This window comes from Garra rufa, chromosome 13 (assembly GCF_049309525.1).
Source record: "Garra rufa chromosome 13, GarRuf1.0, whole genome shotgun sequence".
NCBI classification, from domain to species: Eukaryota; Metazoa; Chordata; class Actinopteri; order Cypriniformes; family Cyprinidae; genus Garra; species Garra rufa.
The window spans coordinates 23,252,508-23,264,933 of record NC_133373.1 but is presented as its reverse complement, the minus strand read 5'-3'; the positions used below and the strand labels follow the sequence as shown (position 1 = coordinate 23,264,933).

Below are 12,426 nucleotides of genomic sequence, written 5' to 3'. Positions count from 1 at the left end.
CAATTAAAAATAAGTAAATAAATAAAATTAAAATTAAAATTAAAACACAAGAAACTTATACATGTCCGATGATATTTTCTTGGCACGACAATTTAATCTCAGTGAGGAGTAAAGTAGTTTAAATTTGTTTAAGAAATGTTCAAAGCAGGTGGTGAATCTCTCCACTTACAACAATGTATATGATATTTAGCAAGAAGGAAAACAATATTCACAATGTCTGATATTGAATTATCTTCTAAACCATCAAAATATAGTTGATGTTAAATACAGGGATGTACTTCGTGTAGACATGGCAACCCTAAGAGCTGACAGTGATACTAGAGATCGCGAGAACTTGAGAATGCTCCCTCTAGTGGTGTGGCTACAATTAATTTTACAATTAATTAAAATATATTATAGTCAGTTTATGTAACTGTATGTAACAATTCTGATGCGAATATATATATGTGTGTGTGTGTGTGTGTGTGTGTGTGTGTGTGTGTGTGTGTGTGTGTGTGTGTGTGTACCTACTTAACCATATTTTGGGGACAAATATGTACTTGTACAACCTCCTTACTTTTAAAACTGGTATAAAAATAAAGTAATTAAAGGTTATTGAAATGGTGGAGGGGGTAGGGGTAGGTTTAGGTTAGAAAATGTATAACTATCTGTATATAATGTGTTTTTTAATATCATTATAATGTTTGCAAAATGTTTTATACTTAGATGTAGATTCCTTAAATCCTCTCCTCTGTTTAATATATTCAAAAATAATTAAACATGTCTCTGAAGCCCAGTCAAAATGCAATAAAATAGTTAGATCTCCTTGTAACGTACTGTAATGTTTACTATAGCTATAGAATACGCCGTTCACCTTTTTATTTATTTGTTTATTAATGTATTTAATTATTTTACCATGTTTTCATAGTCATTATTGGCTGTAATCTTAGATGTGATGAATGCGCCGATGGAGGCACTGTACAAACAAATCTTACAGAGAAATTCACAGAAGAAGACGAACCCGGAAGCGTCTAAGTGTTTTTAATCTGTACTGTACATCTTAGTTTTATTTTTCGGATCTAAAATGTGTACTGGTTGTGTTCAGAAACAGTATCCCGACAGGGTGAGTTCATATTCATTTGTGACTGACACACTTTGTGCGAATCCTTCTGTTTGCTATTTGCTCCTTTAATAGCAAAAGCAGCGCTGGCTGTTGGTTTCCAGCCAAAGATGGATCAATGCATTCCTGTTCGCTGCATACTTTAAAAGTTTTCTTCTTGTAACCTAACTGTACTTATATTAGGCGTTTACCTCCTTCCATTTGTGACCGTGGACCACAAACCAGGCGTATGTTTGTAGCAATAGCAAAAAAAATACATTGTATGAGTCAAAATTAGGATTAGGATATTTAGTAAAGATCATGTTCCATTAGATATTTAGTAAATTTCAGACCGTAAATACATCAAAACTTAATTTTTGATTAGTAATATGCATTGGACAACACTTTAAAGTTGATATTTTTTTTTCAATATTTAGATTTTTTTTGCACCCTCAGATTCCAGATTTTCAAATAGCTGTATCTCGCCAAATATTGTTCTATCCTAACAAACTATACAACAATGGAAAGCTCAGTCATAATATTAATAACAGTTTTGACTGGTTATTGACGGTATTCTTATTTTTGTTTGTAACCCTGTTTCAGGTGTTTATTTCCTGTCATATGTCCACAGGGTCATACCTGTCTGGAGAATGGTTCATATCTGATGAATTTTCTCAGCTGCGCCAACTGTCACCAGCGGGACTTTGTGCTGATCAGCGACAGGACGATGGTGAATGAAGATGAGGAGGAGATTGTCACTTATCTGCGTAAGTCTCCTCACATCAGTGTATGTAAATATGTAAAAATTGTCAGCAATATGTCATTACCAGTAACCTTTGCTTTTCCTCAGATATGTGCAAGAACTGTGATCATGTCATAGCCAGACACGAGTACACCTTCACTGTGGTGGATGACTATCAGGTGAGCCGTGCCCTTAATTCAATAACTGAATACTAAAAGGTTTAGGAATAAGACATTAAGATTAGAGATCATTAATAGAAACAGACCAATAAAGTTTAATCAGTGTATATTTTAACCAGTATTCATTCAAATTTTTTATTGATTGTTGGCAAAGATAATAATAGAGGGTTTGCACTTACATCAAGATTTGGTCAGTTACTCGGATGTGTGGCCATATTGGAGATACTCGGATGTAAACAACAGCATGGATTGCATGATTAATGTACTACTGAATAAGTTGTTCTGCTAATTTATGCTGTGTAAACCATGAAAAAAATGTGTGAATGCTGCTAAGTCATATAGAGAAGGACTTAGTAAGCAGGAAATGCCGCAATATTTTGACAGCCTAAAGTTAATAGGTGGTAAAGATATGTAAGAGCAGTATTAATTAAGATATTAGCCTAATATTTCATCTACCTCACCAGAAATAATAAGAACAAACACAAATGTTGTCAAGATTCTTTCTCTGGAAATCCTGGTTCAGTTTGGCCAACCACAAATGCCTTTTGTTTCTCCGACAGTTTTTTTGCACTCTTCTCCTAGATTTCTTATAACTTTTGGAAGTCTATAGTACTCCAAATGTTTTTCCCGGTCTGACCGATTAGTACAGCCCTAAAACATGTCAATAATTGAACATTTTCAGCAGCACTAATCAGCAAAATATGTACGTTTCGTTCAGTTCAGTGGCATTGTTTACGTTTTGTGCCACCAATATGGCCAAATGATGAAAACACTATACATTTGCGTCCATTACAACTTTTAATTATTATTACTGGTAATACAATAAGGTTACATTTGTTAACAGTGTAAATATATTTGATCAGTCATGACATTTTTTTTTCATTAATTTAAGATAAATTGAACAGCTTGACTGCCGTTCAAATGTTTGGGATCAGTGACATTTTTAAAGGGGTCATCCGATGCCCATTTTCCACAAGTTAATATGATGCTTTAGGGTCAAAATGAAAAGTTTATAATATACTTTGATTAAAAATTCTCTAAGGTAGTGTAAAAAACCCACTAATTTTACCTGGTAAAAAATGGCTCTGTTCTCAGCAAGCGATATCAGTACCTGGCCCTTTAAAGGTTGTATCCGCGATTTCAAGCCTAAAACATAAAGTGTCAAATTCAGGTGACCTTTCTTCACGATCCGCTCGCTGCCTGCCCCATAAATCGACTGTAAAAAAAAAAAACGCGTCTCTCTGGTCAGCCTAGGGTCCGTTGTGGACTTTCGCTCCGCCTCCCTCACATCCCTGCACCAGTAGGAAAGTCCACAACACCAACCCCCTGACGGTGATTGGTTGGAACACTGTTTGTTTTTCTGTGGAAAGGTTGGTAGCACCGATTGTTTTTTTGGCATATCTCGGACCCTAGGCTGACCAGAGAGCGGTTTTACTGTGGTAAAGAGACGAACGCGATGTGTTTACTTTGGTAAAGAGACGAATGCGTTGTGTTTACTGAGGCATAGCTGATTGAACAAGAGCAAACAAGTGATCGGTTAACATTACTTACCCCGTCCTTATATTGAAATACATAAATGTGAGTGTTATTGTCTTTACTCACATGCAGTTGTGGGCTGTAAACACTTTTGGAGGTATTGCGTTAAGGTTACATCTTAATCATTAACAGACACCGTTTTAAACCATCTAGGGTTACAAAGCTAAGCTTTATACTGACCCTCGTTTATAAAGCAGTATGGTGAGAAATGATTAGCGTAAACATGAACCCATTTAGGTAGATCGGCGGTCACATTCCCTCAGTGCCATCAGTTTACTTTTCACTCGGGGGCGGGTCTATGCTAAAACACTACTGTCTATCAACTACGGCAGGAGCGGCCTCTGTCGGTGTTACGCCACAACGACAGGCATCTGAGAACGGCTCGATATGAGAAGAGGCAAATTATTTTACTAAATTAAAAGAAAACTACTGGGTGGATCCATGTCATTCAAGGGTGGTTGTGTACACACACTCCTAACACTCATTTCAGTTCAAACAGCTTGTAAAAGTGCATGTGGCACCGGATGACCCCTTTAATGTTTTTTTTTTTTTTTAATGTTTCTTATGCTCATCAAGGCTGCATTTATTTGATCAAAAATCCGGGAAAAAAAACGTAATATTGTGAAATATTATTTCAATGTAAAATAACTGGTTTCTATGTGAATCTATTTTAAAGTGTAATTTATTCCAGTAATGCAAAGCTGAATTTTCACCATCATTACTCCAGTCTTCAGTGTCACGCGATCCTTCAGATATCATTCTAATATGCTGATTTATTATCAATGTTGAAAATATATAACAAATATTTTGTTAAAACCTGTGATACTTTTTTATTCTTTAATAAAAAAAAAGTTAAAAAGAACAGCATTTATTTAAAATAGAAATATTTTGTAATAATATAAACTACCATTTAGATGTTTGTGGTCAGTACATTTTTATTCTTCAATTTTTTTTTAGAGAAATTGATACTTTTATTCACCAAGGATGTTAAATTGATAAAAAGGGATACCAAAGACTTATACCACTAGAAAAGATTTCTGTTTTGAATAAATGCTGTTCTTTTTAACTTCTTATTCATCAAAGAATCCTGAAAAAGAATCACAGGCTCTGTGATAAATATTGAGCAGCACAACTGTTTCCAGTATTGATAATAAAATTAATAAATCAGCATATTAGAATGATTTCTGAAGGATCATGTAACACTGAAGACTGGAGTAATGATGCTGAAAATTTACAATCTCAGGAATAAAGTATATTTTAAAATATATTAAAATAGAAAACCATTATTTTTAACTGTAATAGTATTTCACAATATTACATTTTTTTTTTTTGATAAAGTAAATGCAGCCTCGATGAGCATAAGAGAATTCTTTAAAAAAAAAAAAAATCGCACTGAACTCTTTGAACGGCAGTGTATATGGAAAATATTAAAATAGGAAACAAATAAAAATAAACTAATTCTGAGCCATACTTTCATACTTTAGTAGTGTTTGTTTAGCCTTTTACATGTAATTTTTATTTTAACATTTGCTATTCTTTTTTTCTCTAGGAATACACAATGTTGTGCATGTTGTGTGGAAAAGCAGAGGATTCCATCAGCGTGCTGCCAGATGATCCCAGACAAACAGCGCCTCTGTTTTAGAGTATTTGCAAACACACAGAGACGGGGAATTGACTTCTTTGTAAAGAGCATGGTTATGCATGATGGAGGGAGCCATAACACATGCAACTTTATTTCATATGCTTAGCACTGGAGAACAACACTGTCACGTTTAATCCAGGAGAATATATTGCAGAATTCATTGAGCGCTTTGTTTCTGCTGCTTCAAGAGAGGCACTAAGATTCACAGCACAGCTTTTAACTCATACAGATACATGAATATAAGAGTCTTTCACAAATATTAAACCTAATTAGGAATCGCTTGTGTTCATCCCATGATCATCCACTGTTTGATTTACTCACTCCGTTACTCTTTTAGAAGTAAAAAAAAAAGATAACAGCAAAATTATCTCACAATTCAGACTTTTTCTCAATTCTGAGGGGAAAAAGTCAGATATAAACACACATATTGAATTACATAAACGTTTACAACTCGCAATTGTGTTTTTTTTCTTTCTGCTACAAAATGAAAAGGTAATTGCAACTTTTTGTCTAACTGTTTCCCAAATTGTGAGATAAAAAGTCACAGTTACCTTTTCTATTTTTTTATTCCATTGCAGAAATAAGCTTCCATAAAGTGTTGTTTCCTCATGTTAAAATGCTTTCTCCTATTCTGTCTTAATATGCACAATGTTGCTTTGTTGCCAATTATATTAGTCCGAGGTGGGAATATCTGTTTGACTGACTAAGAAAAGTTAGGTTTAAGTGGATTATCAGTTTGTTAACCACAGATAGGATTTCTGTTACTATGCAGCACATAAATACACTGCCGTTCAAGTTTGGGATCAGCAAGATTTTGAATGATTTTTTTAAAGAAGTTTTTTCTTATGCTCATCTACGATTACATTTTAGTGCCACGTTAAAATAAAATAAAATAGAGGATTACGAGAAGTGATAATATTTTAAGAATAAAGTCACAATATTAAAAGAATTAAATTAAAATATTTCGACAATAAAGTAAAAATTATGAGAAGTCAAAGTGTTTCGAGAATAAAGTCGAAGTGTTTCGAAAATGAAGCACAAAGCTTATTGCTATTATTGGGTCGCTAGTGTTTCAAGAATAAAGTCGAAGTGTTTCGAGAATAAAGTTTAAATTATGAGAATTAATTTGTAGCAATTATGAGATTAAAGTTGCAATATTTTAAGAGTATATTCTAGCCTATTGCGCATACAAATGGCCCGAATTGGAAGTCTCAGCTTTCAAAATCTGTCGGCTTGTGAGTCAATCTTCAAATTACATTGAGACATTTGTTTCATTAAATTAGGCTATACTGTTTTTTTTTTTTTCACTCCTTCTGATATTTATATCATGCTAGAAATTTGAAATAAAGATGAAAAACACATTTATAATTTGTATTTCTTGATAAAACTGACAGAATTTGAAAGCTGATTACTTGGTGGCTGGTGCAAAGACATTAAATATTATTTCCAATAATTTACTGTATTATACCATGAATAAAACAGCTTGTGAATATTCACTTATATACCTCAGAAAAGACAACAATATAACTTGTGTTAACGTGTTGGAGTCCACTTTAGTCTTTAGAATGTTTTATTGTTGTTTTTATTTAAATACATGTGAGGAATGAAAGATTGGATGCCAGGTGTTTTTGTGGATTAGGTGGTGGAATTTTCACAAAGACAACAGTATAATTTAATGAAACTAATTGTAATCAAATTGTAATCATTCTAATCAAAAAGACGATTGATTCAAATGAATACAGCGATCTGTCCCGCCACATTAAAGAACGTGACAGATCAAAAACAGATCAGCATTATTGACAGATTCTTAAAGGTGAGACTTGTTTCGTATTAAAAGCACAAAAGCACAAAGCTTATTGCTATTATTGGGTGGCTGTTGCACTAGTGATGCGCGGGTCGAGGTTTTTTTCAACCCGCGGGTCCCGCAATTATGAAATTATTTGGCCCGCCCCAGCCCGCCCCGCACCACTGTGTCTATTTTTACAACCCGCCCCGCACCGCCCCGCACCCGCAACCATTAAATAGACATACTATGCATTGTAATGCAAATGAATACAGCTTTTTTTTGCTTGGAAACAATCACAAACATCGCCCTTTAAACTGGCAACAACATACTGTAAGATTATGGATATGAACCATAAATCAAATCATATTAATAACAAGATAATCGGTGGTGTCACGTTAGTGGTGCCGGAAAAAAAGTGGGTATATACGCTTAGGCTATATATGAATATCGTTTTGAACTTTCTATTTGAACGCATTCGTTTACTGGATCCTTGGAAGTTCTGATCATAAAAATCTGCTTCTTTTTATTTGTAAGGTATTGTTTTCGTTATTATGAACTGTTTAAAATGACTAGGGCGCGCACGCATCACGCGCAATCACCATCAAAGCAAGCCGGCGCCACGGTCCTGACTGTATCATTGCTGTCTTTATTGTGTGTTTTTAGCGAATATTTACATTCATTCACATATGACTGGATGTGGTTGACTGTCTTGATTTTGATTAATGCAGGATAATGCGCATCCGAGGAGATTTAAATACGCATAGCACCAGGCCTGCAGAGCCGAATGAGCGTTCGCTTGATGCGCTTGTGGCTGGCAGCGGGAGCTGCTTGGCGCTTTCGTGACGTGACGTGTTGATAACCTTATTAAAGAACTTAATAAAATATGAAAATAGATATTCCCAAATATGCAATATAGGCTATAGGGAATTGCACGCAATATACATTTTTTTAATGACCCGCCCCGCAAATAAAGTGACAATTTCTTTACCCGCCCCAACCCGACCCGCGGGTTACCCGCGGGGCCCGCGGGTTATGAGACGACCCGCGCATCACTATGTTGCACTACAAATAGGCCTAATGAATGCAATCAAAGATGTGAAATATTATTTTTAAGCATACTGTCTCTGCCAGTATAACAGATGGTATGATTTCTGCTAATAATCCCACATATATTCAAATCAATTCCGGTGGCATAGAAACTTCTCCCGATGCTCCTGATCAGGCTATATTCTTAAAATATTATAACTTTAATCGCTACAATTTAATTCTTGTGATTTCGACTTTATTCTCAAAAAATTTTGACTTTATTTTCAAAATTTTTACTTTATTCTCAAAACATTTTGACTTTATTTTCAAAATTTCAACTTTATTCTCAAAACATTTCGACTGTATTCTTGTAATTTCGACTTTATTCTCAAAACATTTTGACTTTATTCTCAAAACATTTTGACTGTATTCTTGTAATTTCGACTTTATTCTCAAAACATTTTGACTGTATTCTCAAAACATTTCGACTGTATTCTCAAAACATTTCGACTGTATTCTTGTAATATCGACTTTATTCTCAAAACATTTTGACTTTATTCTCAAAACATTTCGACTGTATTCTTGTAATTTTGACTTTATTCTCAAAACATTTCGACTGTATTCTCAAAACATTTCGACTGTATTCTTGTAATATCGACTTTATTCTCAAAACATTTTGACTTTATTCTCAAAACATTTCGACTGTATTCTCAAAACATTTTGACTGTATTCTTGTAATATCGACTTTATTCTCAAAACATTTTGACTTTATTCTCAAAACATTTTGACTGTATTCTTGTAATATCGACTTTATTCTCAAAACATTTTGACTTTATTCTCAAAACATTTTGACTGTATTCTTGTAATATCGACTTTATTCTCAAAACATTTTGACTTTATTCTCAAAACATTTCGACTGTATTCTCAAAACATTTTGACTGTATTCTTGTAATATCGACTTTATTCTCAAAACATTTTGACTTTATTCTCAAAACATTTCGACTTTATTCTCAAAACATTTTGACTGTATTCTTGTAATTTCGACTTTATTCTCAAAACATTTTGACTTTATTCTCAAAACATTTCAACTTTATTCTCAAAACATTTTGACTGTATTCTTGTAATTTCGACTTTATTCTCAAAACATTTTGACTTTCATTCTCAAAACATTTCGACTGTATTCTTGTAATATCGACTTTATTCTCAAAACATTTTGACTTTGTTCTCAAAACATTTTGACTGTATTCTTGTAATTTTGACTTTATTCTCAAAACATTTTGACTTTTATTCTCAAAACATTTCGACTGTATTCTTGTAATTTCGACTTTATTCTCAAAACATTTTGACTTTATTCTCAAAACATTTTGACTGTATTCTTGTAATTTTGACTTTATTCTCAAAACATTTTGACTTTATTCTCAAAACATTTCAACTTTATTCTCAAAACATTTTGACTGTATTCTTGTAATTTCGACTTTATTCTCAAAACATTTCGACTGTATTCTTGTAATTTCGACTTTATTCTCAAAACATTTTGACTTTATTCTCAAAACATTTCAACTTTATTCTCAAAACATTTTGACTGTATTCTTGTAATTTCGACTTTATTCTCAAAACATTTCGACTCTATTCTTGTAATTTTGACTGTATTCTCAAAACATTTCGACTGTATTCTTCTAATTTCGACTTTATTCTCAAAACATTTTGACTTTATTCTTGTAATTTCGACTTTATTCTCAAAACATTTTGACTTTATTCTCAAAACATTTCGACTCTATTCTTGTAATTTCGACTTTATTCTCAAAACATTTTGACTTTATTCTTGTAATTTCGACTTTATTCTCAAAACATTTCGACTGTATTCTTGTAATTTCGACTTTATTCTCAAAACATTTTGACTTTCTTCTCAAAACATTTCGACTGTATTCTTGTAATTTCGACTGTATTCTCAAAACATTTCGACTTTATTTTTGACATTTCAACTTTATTCTCAAAACATTTTGACTTTATTCTCAAAACATTTCGACTGTATTCTTGTAATTTTGACTTTATTCTCAAAACATTTCGACTGTATTCTCAAAACATTTCGACTGTATTCTTGTAATATCGACTTTATTCTCAAAACATTTTGACTTTATTCTCAAAACATTTCGACTGTATTCTCAAAACATTTTGACTGTATTCTTGTAATATCGACTTTATTCTCAAAACATTTTGACTTTATTCTCAAAACATTTTGACTGTATTCTTGTAATATCGACTTTATTCTCAAAACATTTTGACTTTATTCTCAAAACATTTTGACTGTATTCTTGTAATATCGACTTTATTCTCAAAACATTTTGACTTTATTCTCAAAACATTTCGACTGTATTCTCAAAACATTTTGACTGTATTCTTGTAATATCGACTTTATTCTCAAAACATTTTGACTTTATTCTCAAAACATTTTGACTGTATTCTTGTAATTTCGACTTTATTCTCAAAACATTTTGACTTTATTCTCAAAACATTTCGACTGTATTCTCAAAACATTTCGACTGTATTCTTGTAATATCGACTTTATTCTCAAAACATTTTGACTTTGTTCTCAAAACATTTTGACTGTATTCTTGTAATTTCGACTTTATTCTCAAAACATTTTGACTTTTATTCTCAAAACATTTCGACTGTATTCTTGTAATATCGACTTTATTCTCAAAACATTTTGACTTTATTCTCAAAACATTTTGACTGTATTCTTGTAATTTTGACTTTATTCTCAAAACATTTTGACTTTATTCTCAAAACATTTCAACTTTATTCTCAAAACATTTTGACTGTATTCTTGTAATTTCGACTTTATTCTCAAAACATTTCGACTGTATTCTTGTAATTTCGACTTTATTCTCAAAACATTTTGACTTTATTCTCAAAACATTTCAACTTTATTCTCAAAACATTTTGACTGTATTCTTGTAATTTCGACTTTATTCTCAAAACATTTTGACTCTATTCTTGTAATTTTGACTGTATTCTCAAAACATTTCGACTGTATTCTTGTAATTTCGACTTTATTCTCAAAACATTTTGACTTTATTCTTGTAATTTCGACTTTATTCTCAAAACATTTTGACTTTATTCTCAAAACATTTCGACTCTATTCTTGTAATTTCGACTGTATTCTCAAAACATTTCGACTGTATTCTTGTAATTTCGACTTTATTCTCAAAACATTTTGACTTTATTCTTGTAATTTCGACTTTATTCTTAAAACATTTCGACTGTATTCTTGTAATTTCGACTTTATTCTTAAAACATTTCGACTGTATTCTTGTAATTTCGACTTTATTCTCAAAACATTTTGACTTTATTCTTGTAATTTCGACTTTATTCTTAAAACATTTCGACTGTATTCTTGTAATTTCGACTGTATTCTCAAAACATTTCGACTTTATTTTTGACATTTCAACTTTATTCTCAAAACATTTTGACTTTATTTTTGTAATTTCGACTTTTTTCTCAAAATTTCAACTTTATTCTTGAAACTTTTGGACTTTATTCTCAAAATATTACAACTTTAATCTTGTAATTTTAGATTTTTTTTATTTTTTAATGTGGCACTAAAATGCCATCATACTCATCAGAGCTGCATTTGCTTAATAAAAAATCCAGAAAATAATTTAGTGTTGTGAAATATTATTTCAATGTAAAATATGTTAATATATTGTAAAATGTCATTTATTCCTGTAATGCAAAGCTGAATTTTTAGCATCATTACTCCAGTCTTCAGTGTCACATGATCATTCATAAATCATTCTAATATGCTGATTTATTATCAATGTTGAAAACTTTCTTCTTTTTTTGAAAGAAATTAGTACTTTTATTCACCAAGGATGTTAAATTGATCAAAAGTGATAGCAAATACTTTTATATCTCTATTTTGAATAAATGCTGTTCTTTTTTTTTTACTTTTTATTCATCAAAGAATCCTGAAAAAAAGAATCACAGGTTCCAAAAAAATATTAAGCAGCACAGCTGTTTCCAACATTGATAGTAAAGAGTAAAACGAATAAATCAACCATTATAACCAATTTTAAACTGTAATAATGTCACAATATTGCGTTTTTTTTTCTCTGTATTTTTGTTCAAATAAATGCAGCCTTGATGAGCATAAGAGAATTTAAAAAAATAAATAAAAAGTCGTATTTATCCCAAACGTTTAAACGGTAGTGTATACATTGGTCAAGATTGAATTAGACAGATAAAATGTTTCAAATGGTACACACAAGGAAAAAAACTGATTATTACTGATACTAAACTTTAAAGTATATATTATGTCATACTGTATTTCTAGCATTAATGCAAAAAAATATTTTGTATGCTTTGTCTAAATAAACTTTGAAACAATGCATTTTATCATTATTAAACTAATGACAGCATAATATCAGGCATCAG

At 31.7% G+C, this 12,426-nt stretch overlaps 1 protein-coding gene across 1 annotated transcript; it reads left to right on the top strand.

The window, feature by feature from the left end:
• The first annotated feature begins 989 nt into the window (after window positions 1-989).
• On the top strand, window positions 990-5,634 carry churc1 (churchill domain containing 1). Its single transcript, XM_073816936.1, has 4 exons — window positions 990-1,102; window positions 1,710-1,845; window positions 1,929-1,999; window positions 5,085-5,634. Exons 1-4 carry the CDS (start codon window positions 1,064-1,066, stop codon window positions 5,175-5,177), a joined length of 339 nt encoding a protein of 112 aa, XP_073673037.1. The 5' UTR covers window positions 990-1,063; the 3' UTR covers window positions 5,178-5,634.
• The last annotated feature ends 6,792 nt before the right edge of the window (window positions 5,635-12,426 follow it).